This window comes from Nothobranchius furzeri, chromosome 2 (assembly GCF_043380555.1).
Source record: "Nothobranchius furzeri strain GRZ-AD chromosome 2, NfurGRZ-RIMD1, whole genome shotgun sequence".
Lineage (NCBI taxonomy): Eukaryota > Metazoa > Chordata > Actinopteri > Cyprinodontiformes > Nothobranchiidae > Nothobranchius > Nothobranchius furzeri.
The window spans coordinates 91,117,715-91,136,630 of record NC_091742.1 but is presented as its reverse complement, the minus strand read 5'-3'; the positions used below and the strand labels follow the sequence as shown (position 1 = coordinate 91,136,630).

The 18,916-nt window shown below is 46.3% G+C and overlaps 2 protein-coding genes across 3 annotated transcripts in view; one reads left to right on the top strand and one right to left on the bottom strand.

Moving 5' to 3' along the window:
- Positions 1–18,916, bottom strand: part of LOC107374367 (trace amine-associated receptor 13c) — a 205,981-nt gene that overhangs the window by 110,841 nt on the left and 76,224 nt on the right. The window lies entirely within an intron of this gene.
- On the top strand, positions 8,911–10,505 carry LOC139066192 (trace amine-associated receptor 13c-like). Its single transcript, XM_070548386.1, has 2 exons — positions 8,911–9,250; positions 9,358–10,505. The coding sequence occupies exons 1-2, from the start codon at positions 9,078–9,080 to the stop codon at positions 10,172–10,174; spliced, it is 990 nt and encodes a 329-aa protein (XP_070404487.1). The 5' UTR covers positions 8,911–9,077; the 3' UTR covers positions 10,175–10,505.

Sequence of the window (18,916 nt, the reverse complement as noted above, 5' to 3'; positions counted from 1 at the left end):
ACCCAGATTCCTTAACTTCTCAGTTTAACGAGCACTGCCTGTCCATTCTGGACAACATCTGTCCTGTCAGAACCAGATCAGTTCCTGCAGTGAACCCTACTCCCTGGTTTAATGACAGCCTTCGCAGCCTGAAGCGCCAATGCAGAAAAATTGAGCGTTTGTGGAAGAAAACCCATCTCCACGTCCATCTGCTGCACCTAGAGGATCTTCTGACTAGGCTTGGGCGGTATTACGGTATTACCATATAAACACGGTATTACAAAATAGCGACGTGTCAGTTCCAATACCGTCATGAAAAACAGCTGTGCGACTGACCAGTTCCTCTATCCTCCCCATACTCCAGCTCTGCAGGGAGAGCGTGTTGGCTGTGTCAGAAAACGACCTCCAGCTTACAAAGTCAATAAAAACCACAATTCTAAAAAAGCTGGAGGCCAAGTATGAATCTGATTCAGTGCGCAAATTAATGCGAAAATGCACTTTCCTCGATCCTTGTTACTGTGGCAGATATGAGCTTGATGACAACGCACTGGCGGAAATCAAAGCTGAATTACAGGCTGAGATCTTGAGCTTAGAGGGGCAAACAGCACCAGAAGCAGTGGCCATCCGAACCATAGAGGAACGAGCACAACCTGAACCCCCACGCAAAAAGATGTCTCTGGGGGCTCTCCTGCAAAAACGAGCCGCTGACGCTGCGCCGGAGGGTCCCGTCAGCGCAGAGCAACGAGCTGGAGCTGAAATAACAGCGTACTGTTTGGAACCTGTTATTCAAGGGGACGAAGACCCTCTTCTCTGGTGGAAATATGCTGGCAGTCGTTTTCCCCAGATGTCATGACTGGCCCGGAGGTATCTATGTATTTGTGCCACCAGCTCACCATCGGAGCGGGTTTTCAGCACCGCAGGTAAAGTTGTTGGTCCAAAACGTGCAAACTTGAACCCAGAAAAAGAAAACATGCTGGTTTTCTGGCGAGAAATCTTAACTAGATTTGCTGTAACATGCCGTAATGTTCACACTCCTGTGTGTGTGTGTGTGTGTGTGTGTGTGTGTGTGTGTGTGTGTGTGTGTGCGCGCGCGCACGCGTGTGGCAGTGTGACGGAGTTTTCTTTTTATAATTTTAATGCAGTTGTTTTGGTTGCAATAATTTTTATGATTTCAATGTTTATGGTTATACAACTCTTGTTGACTGTTACGGCCTATTTGCACTGTTTCACGCTGCTCGTTGATAAGTTGTTCATTTGATTTGCGCACAACAGCTGTCCTGGGTATTTATGTTGATTTATTGATGTTGGACTGTTGACTCTTTGCACTTGTTTATAAGCTGCTTTTTTGTGTTAATAAATGTTGTTAATAGTATGTGAGTTGCGTTGTTATTTTTTTAGTAATTGTTTGGTATTCGGATTCGGAAAGGTGAAGGTCCACTTGAGGCTTACGTCATACTTTTTAAGTATTCACGGGTAAAATTAAGTGGAAGTTAGACGGTATTAAAATTTGGATACTGCCCAAGCCTACTTCTGACATCCTTTAACTCTGCAGTCAGAGATGTGAGGGTTTCCTATTTCTCCAACCTGGTGTCCCAGAGCAAAAGGAACCCCAAGGTGCTGTTTAACACCATCAGCAGCATTGTCTCTCCTGCCACTCCCACAGCCTCCATCCACTCTGTTGCAGACTGTGAGAACTTTCTGTCTTTCTTTGTGGACAAAGTCAATAAGGTTAGATCTAGCATCTCTCCTTCAGCCTTAGTCTTCAGTTCTCTTGTTCGCTCTTCCTTCTTCTATCTCAGGAACATTGCTAAGCTGAGTCCCATTCTGTCCCGCTCTGAACTTGAGACAGTTATCCACACCTTCATCTCCTAACGCTTAGACTACTGTAACTCTCTTTTCACGTGTCTGAGCAGAACCTCCCTGAACCGTCTACAGGTGGTTCAGAATGCCTGTGCTCGGCTTCTGACCAAGTCCTCCAAACACACCCACATCACCCCGCATCTCCTCCAGCTTCATTGGCTGCCAGTCAATTTCAGGGTTAATTTCAAGATCCTGGTTCTGGTCTATAGGGCCTTACATGGAAGAGCACCATCTTACATTGGTGATCTTCGTAGTCCCTACACCCCCAGCAGGTCCCTGAGGTCCAGTGATCAAAGCCTACTGGTTGTGCAGCACCAGGCTAAAGACCAAAGGTGACAGATTATCTGCTGCTGTGGTCCCCAGACTCTGGGCCTCTCTCCCCCTGAGCCTGAGATCAGTGGACTCAGTGGTCTCCTTTAAAAAGCAGCTGAAGACTCACTTGTTCAACCCGGCTTTTGTATGACCTTCTTCACCACTCTCTCTTTATTCTGCTCTCCCCACCTATTCCACCTTCCTCAGGATCCACTGATTTTCCTCTTTCCTATTCTTTTTCTCTCTCTTTCTTTACATTTTTTAACCACAATTGTCTATTTTTGCCCATGTTAAATATATTTTTAAACATTTTCTAAATGCTTTTTTACATTTTTAGATTTTTTGTTTTTGTGAAGCGCCTCGTGATTTTTATCTTGAGAGGTGCTATAGAAACGATATTTTCTTCTTCCAAGTGCTGGTGCTCACTTCCACTTTTAAACTGCACTTGGACACAGAGGACTGGGGGGGAAAGGGGTGACGTGGTGGCATCAGCTGGCGTAGGCCAGACAATGCCTGCACTGCCCGCTCACGACACTCATGAATACACCTCATCAACACGCACCAACACTGTATTGGAGCAGAGGGAGGAAGACTAGGGGTCTTACCACACCTCTGTTGTTGCTTGGCTTCCCAGGGCTGGAGGCTAGGAGGGGGATCTGGCCGTCTGGCTGGGGTCTGGGGTGGTGGGTCGCTTTGCACGGCGTTGGGTGGGGGGGCCTGCTCATCAGCACCCCAGCAGGAAGGGTCAAACTCTGGGAACCGGTGATGGTTGTACCCTTTGTGCAGCAGTACCGGTGTGTATGGGGAGCATGAGTGGGTGTCTGGTGTGCATTTTTGTATGTCTTAGGTTGTATGTGTATGTGAGAACATCAGGGAGGGAGTGCGTGACTGTTTGTGTATGACTGTATATGTTAGGGGTTGCATGACTTAATTTTTTTTAATGTCGACAATCAAGTAATGAAAATCGAGTCGACTTCGACTAGTCGTTGATGACGTCATACACCTGAAGCGGCGGGGGGTCGGTAGGTTCGCTGGAGTTTTTGACAATTAAAATTGCGCCCACATTTTTTTAATTAACACATCTCTTTTAACAATGGTAGTTTCTGCTTCCTACTTCAGTCCTCTCCCCCTCCCCCTGCGCAGCAGCAGCAAACTGATGCGCCTGCAGCCTCTCGGAGTTCCTGCTGCTCTAAACATTAAAATAATTATTTCATTTTATGTTCCTCACTTCTGATTACCTTCAATGGTGTTTGTTTGTTGCAACCAGCAGGTACAAAAGCAAACTTGTTTTTATTTGACTATTTTTCTGTCCTGTCTGTTTATTATCTTCCTGCATCTCCTCTCAGTCCTAAAGAAAAACTGCTACCTGGGTTCATATATATTCACCTTATGAGTTACCTTTGAACTGCAGTTCTAAAAGATCTATCGACCACAAAAACAGCAGAGTGCCGCTGCTCGCCGGCTGACTACAACGGGACCGTTTTTGCTGCGGAGTTCATGCCGGAGCGGAGATAGTGGAATCTTGGGGGTGCGTAGGGCTGGGCGATATGACGATTTTAGACCGTTTTACGATCTACACATCTGACGGTCTGTCATTTTTGAGAGACCGTTTTATCACGATTCACAGCTCTGCTGTTGAATTTCTGCCTCTGAATGAAAAGGGAACTTACCTCAGGCGAATGACACGCCTTTGTTTGACCCTTAACCAATCAGAGTGAGTCATAGTAATATATTAGTGCCCCGCTTGTTTTCACCTGTGTGTGAACAAACATGGCTTCGGCCGCGGCTGAGAGCGACAACGAGGTTTTCGTTCCGAAGAGGAACGCAGGGTTTCCTTAGCACGCGGCGCTAACAAATTAGTGACGTGACATGTCTCGGAGAAAGCGTAAAAACACGTTGGACGCTTCTTCTGAAGCAGGAAAATAACACCGCTTCTTAAGCAGAGCACGACGCCGCCTCGGCTCGTCCACCCTCTGCCGAGCCGGTGTCGGTACCGGACTGAGCTCGGTCACTGGGTCGTTGGAGCTGCCCCGTGACTGCCTGATGGAAAACCAGCGGGTTTCATCAGACTCGTAGTTTCTTGTTTTTGTTGGGGACCCCCTGTATTTTACCGCTCCCTCCTGCAGTCTTCCCCTATTAACATTTAAAATGATTCTGTAAATCCGTGTATCAATAGAAACAATCTCTGCCTCTGCCAGCTGCAGTAAATGTAGTCTCCAAATAATAAGAGGTTCATTCATCTGTGTATCTCCTTTGATCCGCATTAGTGATGTTCTCAGCACCAGAACTGGGAAGTTTGTTAGTAATTTTATTTATTAGGTGCATCTAACCTGTTCTATTTTTCTCTGAAATGAGATCAAATCAGTGCTTCTATGGGTTGTCTCCAATCTGCACTGGAAATTTTTACTTTATTTAGAGACTTGTTGCAGAAAATATTCAGAATGCGCAGTTATTTGCTACCACAAGCGATCTCTGTTCCAGCCGCACATCAGAGCCGTATTTGAGCTTAACTATCCACTACATGAGCAACTGGGAGCTACATGGTATTTTGAACAAGTTAATGTTTGCACAATACGTTTGCAAATGACATGTTTGCACTTTAAATATGTTTACGATTTTAATTTATGTTAAGTTACTTGAAAAACGAGAAAAACTTATTTTTGTAATTGTTTCTCTCAGGGCTTTTATCATCTCTGGTGTGAGTTTGAAATATAAGTGTGTTAGCACTGTGCTGATTATCCCTAATATGAATAAATGTTTATTTATTCAATGTTTCTCTTCTTTAATACGCAATTGAAGTGATGCTATTCATGGATAAAAAAAATCGTGATAAAATCGAAATCGTGATAAAATATTGGAAAAATCGTGATATTCTATTTTTGCCATATCGCCCAGCCCTAGGGGTGCGTCACCGGAGAGCAAAACAGGTGAAGAGCCTCGCTCCGCAGCAGCGAAACGCATCAGGCACAAATAAAAGACAGAAAACATGAAAGGAAATGAGCCGACATGAACGATTGCGTGTTTAATTTGTTTTTGAGGTGGTGACACCTGATTTGGCGGTGCTCAGGACGCAGATGGAGCGCGTCAACGATCAGAGCTTTGCATGCGCAAACCGGTTAAGATTAGGATGGGGGTGAGGGGAAGGTAAAATTGCAAGAGGGAAAAAGTCACAGTTTGGTTAAATGTCCGTTTTACCGCAGGTGTCAGTACTGACGCTCTGGCACAGCGCGTCGCCTCCGCCTCCCGACGCAGGGGCTCATCACCTGCTGGAGGACTGCATCTTGTCAGTCATTATCACGTGACAGCGACTTGTCGATGACAGGCATAAAATGTCACTACAGAGCCGTGAAGTCGACTAGTCGACTAGTTCATACAACCCCTAGTATATGTTAGGTGGGGCCTTTGACTCCTCCCCTCTCCTGGGACTTCTTTTGCTGCTACACATCTTTGCCTCCCCTCCCCCTGCCACACTTATTTTTATGTTTATGTTTATGTATTTAGCAGACGCTTTTGTCCAAAGCGACTTACAAGTGATAATCGGCATGTTGCCCTTGAAGCTAACAACAACAATTACAACAACATCAACAACCATTTTCCAGTCAGTCATAGGTGGCAGTGAGGCAGCATGATAAATCATGGAGAGGTGGGAACAAAAGAGTGGACAGTAGGTAGGGGGACGTGTGCAGGGAGGGTGATAGTTTAGAAGATGCTCTCTGAAGAGTAGGGTCTTCAGGAGTTTCTTGAAATTTGAAAAGGAAGCCCCTGTTCTGGTAGTGCTTGGTAGGTCATTCCACATCTGTGGAACGATGCATGAAAAGAGTCTGGATTGTCCTGAGCGTGGTGTAGGCACACCTGGTGTGGAGTGTGGCATCTTGGTCTGCCTGAGTGTTCGCAGCTCCCAGGTCAGGGGGTTTAAGATTTTTGGTGTTTGCCTGATTAATCTCTGTGGCTGCCTGGTGGTATCTGAGTCCCTGGGCTCTGCTGGGTCCCTGGCGGGGCTGGTCGCCTCTGGGTCCCGAGTCGCTGGGTTCCGGGCTCAGCTGACTTGGGGGTGGGAGGCTGCGGGTGGGCCTGTGAGCTTGCCGCTGATATCCCCCGCGACTCTGCCGGCTGCTGGTTGTGGCCCCCTGGGGCAATCCTCTGCGCCTCTTGAAGGGGACAAGGGCTTTTGTGGTTGCAGTCTCCCTGGGGTCCCTGCGCTCTGAGGCAGCTCCTGAATCTGTAGGACTTGGAGCTCCTTCCATCTCCTACACATCTTTGGGGGGCAGATCTGTGGCCCCTCACACACTCTATTGGACGCTCATGTAGAGAAACCTTACATGAACAAGCGCGGGTATGCACACAGGTGCTCACATGGTGCTCTCATTTGTATTGACTTGGGCACGTTCAACACATATCTTGAGGCTGTGGTTGGCACTTAATGCACAGTGACGTATTATTGTTTGATTGTTCAGTAAAACAATTTTGATTTCATATTTCCTCATCAGGTTGACGCAGTGATAGCTTGCTCCTGTTGTATTGTTGTGTGTTGTTTTTCTTTTTTTTTTCTCCTTCTTGTTACGACTCCGTTTAGGATCCGGGCAAAGTTAACCAGATGAAGGTACAAGGATGACTAGAGGGTAAAAGGAGTGGGAGGAGTCGTCGGTTGTTAAATAACAATATATTTTAATAAAATAAAAGGAGGAGATATAACCGCCTCACAGGATAGTACCAGTTACACAAACGAAAAGGGGCTGGGGAACAAGCCCCAGGAATAAAATACAACAAATATACCAAGCTTTCTGGTTTAGCTGGAACCTCTAAAAGATAACAAAATAAAGGCTGGGGTTCTTACAAAATGTTCTTCTCAAAACACGATTTCTACACTTCTGGATCGGGACAAACAAAACTAACAAACAAAACTATAACCACCATCTGTCTAGAGTATGGCAGCTATTTTGGAAAACATGCACACTCTATTTGATTACAATCAAACACGAGTCTCAACGGGAGAGAGGAGCAGGGAGACAACCTATGGGTAAGAGTTGCTCCTCAAACTGCGGATCCCACGCCGTCTTTATCCTCTCTGGCACAGCTGAAATAATCAGTCCTCATCTCCTGCAGCTGTGCTCTCAGCGCTTCGACCGGGGTTTCTGGATGACATCACTGCAGCAAGTTCACTGTGAGGGAATCCCTGACATCATCACCATGGAGACGAGACACTCTTCCTGGTTCTCACAGTTTGCTTCTGCTCCGCCGCTCCACAATGAGTATGCCATTAAAAAAAAAAATACAATAACCGGTGATGGTTGTACCCAGTGTGCAGCAGTACCGGGACCAGAGTTAATAGGGTGTGTATGGGGAGCATGAGTGTGTGTCCGGCGTGCATTTTTGTAAGTCTTTGGTTGTATGTGTATGTGTGAGCATGAGGGAGGGAGTGTGTGACTGTATATATCACGTGGGGCCTTTGACTCCTCCCCTCTCCTGGGACCTCCTTTGATGATATAGATCTTCGTCTCCCCTCCCCCTGCCACACCTGGTGTGGTGCCTTGGTCTGCCTGAGTGTTCGTGGCTCCCAGGTCAGGGGGTTTAAGATTTGGCATCTGCTTGATCAATCCCGGTGGCTGCCTGGTGGGGTCTGTGTCCCTGGGCTCTGCTGGGTCCCCGGCGGAGGTGGTCGCCCCTGGGTCCCGGGTCGCAGGGTCCCGGGCTCGGCCGGTTAGGGGGTGGGAGGCGGCAGGCGGGCCTGTGGGCTTGCCGCTGATATCTCCCGGGGCTCTGCCGGCTGCTGGTTGTGGCCCCCCGGGGCGATCCTCTGCGCCTCTCAAAGGGGGCGGGGGCCTTTCTGGTTGCAGTCTCCTTGGGGTTCCTGTGTTCTGGGGCAGCGCCTGGATCTCTGGGACTTGGAGCTCCCCCCATCTCCTACACATCTTTGGGGGCAGATCTGTGGTCCCTCACACTCTCTATTGGACGCTCCTATAGAGAAACCTTACATAAACAAGCGCGTGTACACACACAGGTGCTCACATGGTGCTCTCAAAAGTATGGACTTGGGCACGTTCAACACTTGTCTCAAGGCTGTCGTTGCCACTAAATGCACTATGATTTATTATCGTGTGATTGTTCAGTTAAACAATGTTGATTTTATATTTCATCATCCCATTGACGCAGTGATAGCTTGCTCCTGATGTATTGTTGTGTGTCCCATTTTTTTCTGGTCTTCTCTTTCTGCAGGTCTAGAAACAGACTCTTGTTCATTATTGTTTATTTTTGTGGAACCCCCCCCCCCCCCCCCCCCCCCCACACACACACACACACACACCCTCTCTTCCCACCGTTTGTCTTTTCCTTTCTCTTTCACCTCTGTCTCCGTGTCTGGTCGTAATTACAAAGCATTCAAAAACAATAACAATAAAATTTGAAGTATCAGGTGTGACATTTAAAGCAGACGCTTTGATGCTCCACCTGAGAGTAAATCTGTAAGGCTTGTCACCAACATTCAGACATCAATTCTGCTTGCTTCACAGCCAGACAGGACACGGTTTAAAAAAAAAGTCCCCACCACTCATGCACTTACAGGCCCAACTAAAGGGGACGTAACACTTCTGCATGTCTACAAGCAGACTTTTGTTCATCATTGATTGTTTATTTTTGCTGTTTCCATTTATAGTAAATATATGAATACATTTTGAGTTGTTTACTTTAATTATTTTCCCCCCCTTCAAGTAAGGGAAGGTGGTGGCCTAGGGCTCTCTGTGGACAAACTGCCACAGGTCCATGGTGACTCCTGTCTAACATAATCTTTTAGCTTGTTTTTGTTGCCTTGATGTTTTTGGCCACAAGGGAAGAGTAATGGTGGTGCTCAGAACTAATGAGAATTGTGTAATGGAAGAAAAGGATAAGTGTTCCGTGTGACAGGGTTCTGCTCAGACAGCAGTATCCATCTGATGATGGAGATTCAGATTGGAGCTGAGTTCTGTTTTCCACAACTCAACAGGTCCTGCAGGAGGCCAACACCTCACTGGTCTGAAGCTGTCCTCCTGAACATCGTGTTGTCCTTCATCTCTCTGGTCACAGCAGTTCTAAACCTCCTCATCATAATCTCAGTCTCCTATTTCAGGCAGATATTAATAAACATCAAATTGATCAATTTCTTATCTGATCAGAATGTGATTCTATGCTGCATAAGTTATTTTAACCTCACTGACTGACTTTGTTTCTTTGTAGGAAGCTCCAGAAACCTGCTAACATCCTCATCCTCTCTCTGGCTGTGTCAGATTTCCTTATTGGCTTTTTAATCATTCCATTTGAAATCTTTAGAAAGACAAACTGCTGGATACTCGGTGATATCACATGTTTATTTTACTATTATGTTTCTTCTGTTTCTATCTGTGCTTCAATTGGAACCGTTGTTCTCATATCAGCTGATCGCTATGTGGCTATTTGTTACCCTCTGCATTATCCCACCAGAATAACCTTACCAAGAATGAAATTCTGTGTTTGTCTCTGTTGGAGCTGTGTTGCTCTCTATATAATTTTCTTCTTAAAAGATATGCTGATTCAGCCAGGCTGGAGTAATTCCTGCATTGGAGAATGTACAATGTCTGTAGATTATATTGCAGGAACTTTTGATCTGTTTATATCCTTTTTATTTCCAGTTACAGTCATCATAGTTCTGTATATGCGAGTATTTGTGGTGGCTGTGACTCAGGCTCGTGCCATGTACTCTCACAATAGAAGTGTCACCCTTCAGCTTTCAGTGCAACAACAAACAAAGAAATCAGAGCTAAAAGCAGCCAGAACACTGGGTGTTCTTGTTGTTGTGTATCTGATGTGTTTCTGTCCATATTACTGCTGCTTTTATTTTATAGATAGTTTTACAAGTACAACATATATATCATTCTTGTTCTTTCTTGGTTATTTTAACTCCTGTCTAAACCCTCTGATCTATGCCATGTTTTATCCCTGGTTCAGAAAAGCTGTTAAACATATTGTAACTTTACAGATCCTGAAGCCCGGCTCCTGTGAGGCCAACATACTGTAGATACTGTGGACTGAGGGACGTACAACCTCCTGAACAGTTTACAATTCCAAAATCTAAAGTCCAGTGAAGGAGAAAGTAGTTTTTTTCATTTCCTACATTATAAACATAAATGTATGTAAAGAGCAGGGCCAGTTCTAGGCTGGCACATTTGAGGGAGCAGACAGAATTGTAAAGGGGGAAGATTGTGGTGATGGAAGAGGAAAAGGCGTATTGGTGGTGGAGGTATTCCAGGATCTTTTTGTCATGTGATTGGATTGCATTTTGTAAGACTTTGATCTTCCCTTGTTTCTCTGTACCTGAAAACCTTATTCATGTATTCATCACATCACAAATCAACTACAGCAATAGCATCTATATGGTATCCCATCCAAAACCCTCACCAAACTTCAAGACATCCAGAATTGTCCTGCCTGTCTCCTAGCCAGTGAACACATCACCTCTATCGACTCCCTCTCCCTCAGTGCATCATATTCAAAGTCCTCCATAACCAGGAGCCCTCCTACCTCTCTAACCCGCTCCACCACCATGCCCCATCCCTCTGCCTCTCCTCCCTCTCTCACAGGACCAAGCTCTGAACTTGGGGAGACTCAGATTTCTCCATGGCTGCCCCCACCCTCTAGAACTCACTCCCACAACTGCTCTGACCTCTCCACCATCAAAACTCTTCTCAAGACTGATTTCAAAAATGTTTTACAGTTTATTTTTTATTGTTGCATAATCTGTCTGTTTTACCTTGTCTTTTTACAAAATCTCTAAAGTTCTTCATTAATAAAATATATTATTCCATTTTATGACCCAAGACCTGTTCTACTATGAGAAAACCATTAACATCAGATTGACTATTCATTCCTCCATGTCAACATGCACAATCAGACCACAGCTACAGCCACACATGTCCAGACAAATTACTGAAAAGGCAGTTATGATCAAGCTGAACAGCTTTTTGGAGAAAAAAAGACTTGCTAGATGTTTATTTTTATTTTTTATTTTTTTGTTGTTGTCAGGCTTTAGACACCACAGCACTGAGACTGTACTGATTAAGGTATTAAATATTCGTCAAAATACAGATTCAGGCAAAACATCTGTTCTAATGATGCTCGATCTCAGTACAGCTCAGTGATACTGTGGACCACAACATATTTCTTGATAGGCTCATAAACCGGGTAGGACTTTCAGGCACAGTTCTTAGCTGGTTTTGATTATCCTTCTCAGACAGGGGTTGTGACATTTCTATTGGTGTCCACAAATCATAGCAGATTGCCGTGACGTGGGGTCCCCCAAGGCTCAATTTTTGGACCACAGCTCTTCAATCTCTACATGATTCCCCTGGGTCAGGTCATACACAATAACACCTCTACCTATCATTGTTATGCAGATTACACCCAAATCTACCTAGCTCTATCACTTAGTGACTGTGGTCCCCTAGACTCATTCTGTCAGTGTTTGGAGCAAGTTTATGACTGGATGGAGTCAAACTTCCTCCTGTTAAATGATAAACTGAAGTTATTGTCTTTGGAAATCAGAAAGATGGGACGGCGATTATTGTTCATCTCGACTCCAGAGAAGTAAAAACAAAGACTCAGGTTAGAAATCTTATGTTTGATTCAGACCTTGGCTTCAATGGTCACATTAAGACTATAACTAGATCAGCACTTTTATTATCTTCATCAAATAGCAAAATAAAGAATGTTATTTTTTTAAGTATGGCGGCTTTTTAAAAAAAAATTCGCTGCCTCCTCCTCGAACCGCCACCTTATCGTGGTGGAGGAGTTTGAGTGCCCTAAGGATCCTAGGAGCTATGTTGTCTGTGGCACTTTGTGTCCTTGGTAGGGTCACTCATGGCAAATAAGTGATGGTGTAGGGGCTTTAAAGGTCAAGAGGTCATCTGTACAAAAAGTATAGAGCCGAATTGTGAATCTTTGGGTTAAAAGCTTGATTGTTGATGGGAAAGTTTGTGTTCCCGTCAGCTCCACAGGAATTTTGTTTTGAAGACTGTTTCCAGGCAGAGCTAGAATGCATTGCGTGCAGAAGTGCTTATCAGATAAGTTTATGGCCAGTGGCCCAAGCTTCTAATAACAGTATTTAGACAGGGCTATTAATTCTTAAAGTGCAACTGTCAAGTTAAAGCTAACTTTGGAAAGATCTGTCATGAAGTGGAAAATTTCAACCAAGTGTCAAAAGACTTGTAATACCATTGGGACATCACCAAGTTTGGGAAGTCAACACTGTTGCACATGCACGCGCAGCTCGTGCTTGTAGCAGAAGTGTATAAAATGAAGTGCTGTGCTCTTGTTTTTGGTCTTCGGTCCAAAAGGTTGTTTGTATGTTTTGAGCAGATTTGACTCATTAAAGACCCACTCTGTCAAAAGGTGAATCCGTCTCCAAGTGTTTTATAAAACCACTCAACCCTCTACAAAGGGTGAGACAAGGTGCTGTTCAGAAGACTTTTCATGGAGGTGAGATCAAAGAGCCAGCGTACCCAGCCAGGAGGGTTACCAGGGTCCCACCCTGGAGACAGACCTGGGGTAAAGGGCCCATGAGTGAGTGCCTAGTGGCCGAGCATTCACCCTTGGGGCCCGGCCAGGCCCAGCCCAAACTGGATACATGGGCTCATTCACCTGTGGACCCACCACCTACAGGAGGAACATGAAGGGTCCGGTGCAATGTGGATCAGGCAGCAGACCAAGGCGGGGGCTCTGGCAGTCCGATCCCCAGACACAAAAACTGGCTATTGGGACATGGAACGTTACCTCTCTGGTGGGGAAGGAGCTGGAGTGTATGGAAAAGGCTGAGCGGTACTGGCTAGATATAGGCTGGTTCCCCTCCACACATAGCATTGGCTTTGAAACCCAAGTCCTAGAGAGGGGTTCGACTCTCTTTTATGCTGGAGTTGCTCAGGGTGAGAGGCGGAGGGCTGGGATGGGCTTTCTGTTGGCCCCAAAACTCTCTGCCTATATGTTGGGGTTTCCTCCGGGAGGCGAAAGGGTAGCTTCCCTGCGCCTTTGGGTCAGGAAAGGGGTCCCGACTGTTGTTTGTGCTTATGCACCAAATAGCAGTTGGGAGTACCCACCCTTTTTAGAGTCCTTGGGACAAGTACTAAATGGTGCTCTGAATTGGGAATCCATAGTCCTGCCGGGGGACTTCAATGCTCACATTGGCAATGATAGTGTGTGACCAGGAGTGGCATGACTGGTAGGAATGGCCAGCCCAAACTAACCTCGAGTGATGTTCTGTTATTGGACTTCTGCGCAAGTTGTAGTCTGGCCATAACAAACACCATGTTCAAACATGGATGCCCATTGGTATACCTGGTACCAGGGCAGCCTAGGTTACAGGTCAATGATTGACTTTGTAGTTGAATCATCTGACCTGAGATTGTATGTTTTGGAAACTTAAGTAAAGAGGGGTGCGGAGCTATCAACTGGTCACCACCTGGTGGTGAGTTTGATCAGATGGCAGGGGAAGATGCTGCGCAGACCTGGTAGACCCAAACATATTGTTGGCAACGGTGGCACAGGAGTTAAGTGCTCGCCCCGTGATCTGAAAGGTTGCAGGTTCGAGCCCCGCTCAGTCGGTCGCTGTCGTTGTGTCCTTGGGCAAGACACTTAACCCACGTTGCCTGCTGGTGGTGGTCGGAGGGACCGGTGGTGCCAGTGCTCGGCAGCCTTGCCTCTTTCAGTGCACCCCAGGGCAGCTGTGGCTACATCGTAGCTCATCACCACCAGTGTTTGAATGTGTGTGTGAATGGGTGAATGACTGACTGTGTTGTAAAGTGCCTTGGGGGTTTCCAGGACTCTGATAGGCAATATATCAAATACAGGCCATTTACAGTTTAACGTATTGTGAGGGTCTGCTGGGAATGCCTGGTAGATGAACCTATCCAGACAGTCTTACACTCCCACCTCCTGCAGAGCTTTGACCACGTCCTGAGAGCAGTGGGGGACGTTGAGACTGAATGGGCCTTGTTCCACTTGGAAATTGTCGAGGCAGTAACCCCCGTACTCGCTGGTGGGCACCAGAGGTTAGGGGAGCTGTTAAGCTGAAGAAGGAAGCCTACAGGGCATGGCTGGTCTGTGGGTCTCCAGAGGCAGTAGACAGGTACCGGAGGGCCAAGCGAGGTGCAGCAGTGGCAGTTGCTGAGGCAAAATCTCGGGCGTGGGAGGAGTTTGGCAGGACCATGGAGAATGACTATCGACCAGCTCCAAAAAGGTTCTGGCAAACCATCCGGCGCCTCAGGTGAGGAAGGCAGTAACTTGCTCACACTGTTTACAGTGGGGATGGGGAGCTGTTGGCATCAACTGGGGCTATAGTCGGGCAGTGGAGAGAATACTTTGAAGAGCTCCTCAATCCCACCGACACGCATTCAGAGGAGGAACCACAGCTGGGAGACCTGGGGATGGACTGTCCAATCTCTGGGGCAGAAGGCGCTGAGGTATTCAAACAACTATGCAGCGGCAGAGCCCCTGGGGTGGATGATATCCGACCAGGGTATCTTACAGCTCTGGATGTTGTAGGACTGTCTTGCTTGACTAGCTACAACATTGCGTAGTCATCGGGGGCAGTTACTGTGGACTAGCAGACCGGGGTGGTGGTCCCAATTTTTAAAAAGGGGGACCACCACTGCTGCCCCCCTCTCTTCTTCCTCTTCCGGTCCGCAACAAGATGGCGCCTGTGCTTGGCTTAGCCGCAGTCACCGGCCACTGTTTCAAACTTTCTCCACTCACCTCTTTTCCACCTTGCTCCTGTCTGCGATCCTTTTCAGTAGTGTCCCTGCTACCATCTCCTATGATCGCCAGACTCTTTTGTCCTTCCGTTCGTTCACGATCGCCCAAGATGCCCTAAGGACATATCATCCTGTTTGATTACCTGAGTGACACACTGGCCCGGAGCCAAACGATGGTCCCGAGCTGCGCACCTCTAGCGATGTTTGTCTGGTCCCGGGAAAACGTCAGAGGAAAAGAGGTAAACGAGCAGGAATACAGGTGAGAATGAGACTTCTCTTAAAGCGTGGTTTATCTAATAAACATCGGCGTGATCTTCTAGCTTCTTGTCCTTTGTTTGGTGACCTGAGCACCACTTCCGCATTCCCGCCAGGCCGCGTTGCAGCGTGGTTCACCCGTCCAAGTTTTTTAAGGTCGGTTTATCCACATTCCTCAGTGGTTTCTCCTCCTGTTCCCTCCATAAGTGGTTTTTATAAACACCGTGGATCTAACCCCGCTAATTTACATCCACTAACTCCAGCTGTTTCTGTAGTTTCTGATTCCTCCACCTCACTCAGCATGGCTCTATTAAGTACCCGCTCTGTTAACAATGAGTCCTTCCTGCTCAATGATTTAATTATCTCTAAAAACCTGGATTTTCTGTTTCAGACTGAAGTTTGCCAGCAAACATCTGATTATTTTGGTCTGATTGAACTCTGGCCAATTGGCTATTCTTTTCTTAGCCAGCCCCGGGGTTCTGGTCGTGGTGGAGGCCTAGCTGTTGTTTTCAGAGACCATCTTCCATGTAGCTCTACAACCTCTGGCCACTTTGCTTCCTTTGAACTGCAGCTGATTAAATTCAGGCGTAAGGACCCGTTCTACTGTGCTGTGGTCTATCGTCCACCTGGTCCAAACAGTTCTTTCCTTCAGGAGTTTAGTGACTTTCTATCCTCCAATGTGAAGCTGTCAACACTGGTGATTGTTGGTGACTTTAACATCCACATTGATGGTCCCTCTGATCACTTTGCCATGAATTTCTCCAGCCTTATGGACACCTTTGGCTTTACCCAGCATGTTTTTGGACCCCCACACACCAGGGGGCACACTCTAGACCAGGGGTGTCAAACTCAAACTCACACGGGGCCGAAATGAAACTCTGAGACGGAGCCGAGGGCCAAACTCAATATTTTTTTAAAAAGTGACGGCAAATTTGCACATTTTCTTTATCAATATATATGCAATTTGGAACCTTTAAATTTGGAAACAAACATATTTCTGCATTAACACTGAATGTGGAATAACCAAATTACACAAGAGCAAGTCAGTTTTAAATAAAAGGCATCAGTGGTGTTCATTACTTGTGGTATAATCAGCATTTTTAAAATCTATTCAGGAATTATGTTTTCTTGTTGTTTGTTCATTTTTCTTATTTTTTATTCTCCTTTTTTCCTCCTGTAATACGTGTCATCGCTGCTGTGACATCTAGCTTTCCCCACTGAGGAACAATAAAGGGATTTTCTATTCATCTATCTGCAGCCTTTCTACTTCCTGTTTACTGTAGTTTAAATCTTTTCTCACGTGCCAACAACAAAATAAAAATATCATTTTATCTTAAATGAAAATGCAACATCTCACCTGTTAACTTTCATGTTTTGGAGCAAAAAAGAGCATAAAACCAACATATATAAAGCTCAGTTTGCTCCACTGGTTTACTGTGATAATCACCTGTTCCAGCCAGATACCTGCATCATGGGGTTGATCTGAGCTGAGGAGGAGACTCCTGTTGTTTTGTTCATCTTCATCATAATAATGACAGCATTAGATGACAACAGGTGCTCACATAGGTTTGTGCTGCTGAACATGTCTGAGCAGCTTGACCACGTTGTTGTGTGTCGGGGAGGAAACACAACGACAGCAACCACAGAGTCATGCTGGTTTGAGCATGTTGCTGCTCGCTGTGTTATATAAGCTCTGTCTGGAAGTTAGTTGGAAAACTTTCTCTTTCAGTCGTGAACACATTACTGAGCGGCTAGAATTTCCGTTTCTGGGCTTCAATGTCAGAAAATAGCTGAGTAAACTCGGCGCTGAGTGAGAGGAGTGTTTCGTTTGTCCGAGACAGTGGAGCTGCAGACACCAGCAGCAGACGCTGGAAAAAACACAAAGGAGGGGGCACGTCGGCTCCGCGCTAACGCCGCAAAGCATCATGGGAGTTGAAGTCTTTGCGGTAAAATCGGCCAGCGGGCCAGTTTTAATATATTTTTGATATTTATCTCGCGGGCCACATAAAAATGCTCTGCGGGCCGCATCTGGCCCGCGGGCCTTGTGTCTGACACATGTGCTCTAGACCTTGTTTTTACCCTGAGTCTAAATGCGGTCAGTGTTTGTCCTGAGAACGTTTATATTTCAGATCACCATTGCATTTTCTTTAACTTGTCAGTTTCTGCGTCCCCACCTCCTGCTCGCCGTATGGTTAGTTCTCGTTTTCTTAATGAGAGCACAGCTAGCAATTTTTCTGCTGCTTTTGATCCACCCTGTTCTTCTGATAACAACCCAGATTCCTTAACTTCTCAGTTTAACGAGCACTGCCTGTCCATTCTGGACAACATCTGTCCTGTCAGAACCAGATCAGTTCCTGCAGTGAACCCTATTCCCTGGTTTAATGACAGCCTTCGCAGCCTGAAGCGCCAATGCAGAAAAATTGAGCGTTTGTGGAAGAAAACCCATCTCCACGTCCATCTGCTGCACCAAAATGATCTTCTGACATCCTTTAACTCTGCAGTCAGAAATACAAGGGTTTCCTATGTTTCCAACCTGGTGTCCCAGAGCAAAAGGAACCCCAAGGTGCTGTTTAACACCATCAGCTGCATTGTCTCTCCTGCCACTCCTACAGCCTCCATCCACTCTGTTACAGACTGTGAGAACTTTCTGTCTTTCGTTGTGGACAAAGTCAATAAGGTTAGATCTAGCACCTCTCCTTCAGCCTTATCGCTGCCTCTCCCGACTCCAACCAGGCCCATCATCCTATATAGCTTTGCTCCTGTTTCTTTGCCTGAGTTAATCAAACTAGTTAACTCTATGAAGACCTCTGCATGCCCCCTCGACATCTTACCCTCATCTTTGTTTAAAAATGCTTTTCAGTCCATCGGTCCCAGCGTGCTCTCTATAATTAATGCTTCGCTGGTTTCTGGTCAGGTCCCTGTTTACATTAAGAACGCTGTAATCAAACCGCTTCTTAAAAACCGAGTCTTGACGCCTCTCTCCATAGCAGCTTCAGACCCATCTCTAAACTTCCGTTCATCTCCAAGATCTTGGAAAAGGTTGTGGCTAAACAACTCACAGCTGCTCTTGATGAACATAACATCAATGATAGCTTCCAGTCAGGTTTTTGTAGAGCTCATTCTACTGAAACAGCTCTTCTTAGGGTCTCTAATGACCGTCTGACTCACAGTGATGCAGGAGACTGTTCTATTCTGGTCCTGCTGGACCTGACTGCAGCCTTTGACACTGTTGACCATCACCTGCTACTGGAGAGGCTCAGAGACTGGGTAGGCCTATCAGGATCTGCTCTGGAGTGGTTCTCCTCTTATCTCTCTGAGCGCTCCTTTTCTGTGGCCGTCTCCAAGTTTAGGTCCTCCACCACCTCTCTTACCCATGGTGTCCCACAAGGTTCTGTGCTGGGGCCTCTGCTCTTCCTCCTCTATCTGCTTCCTCTTCAGACCATCCTGAGCTCCTTCAAAGGAATCTCCTACCATCTTTATGCAGATGGCATCCAACTGTACATCTCCTTTAAGCCCCATGAGATGTCTAAGCTGCAGCTGTTACACACCTGCTTAGACTCTATCAAAACCTGGATGGCTGGGAGCTTTCTTCAGCTGAATGAAGATAAGACTGAGATCCTCATCTGTGCACCAGACAAGCTGGATCCCAAACTCAGAGACTCTCTTGGTCAGCTTGCTTCTCTCACCAAACCTTCTGTCAGGAATCTTGGCATGACCTTGGACCCGGCTCTCACCCTGGATTCTCATATCAGTTCTCTTGTTCG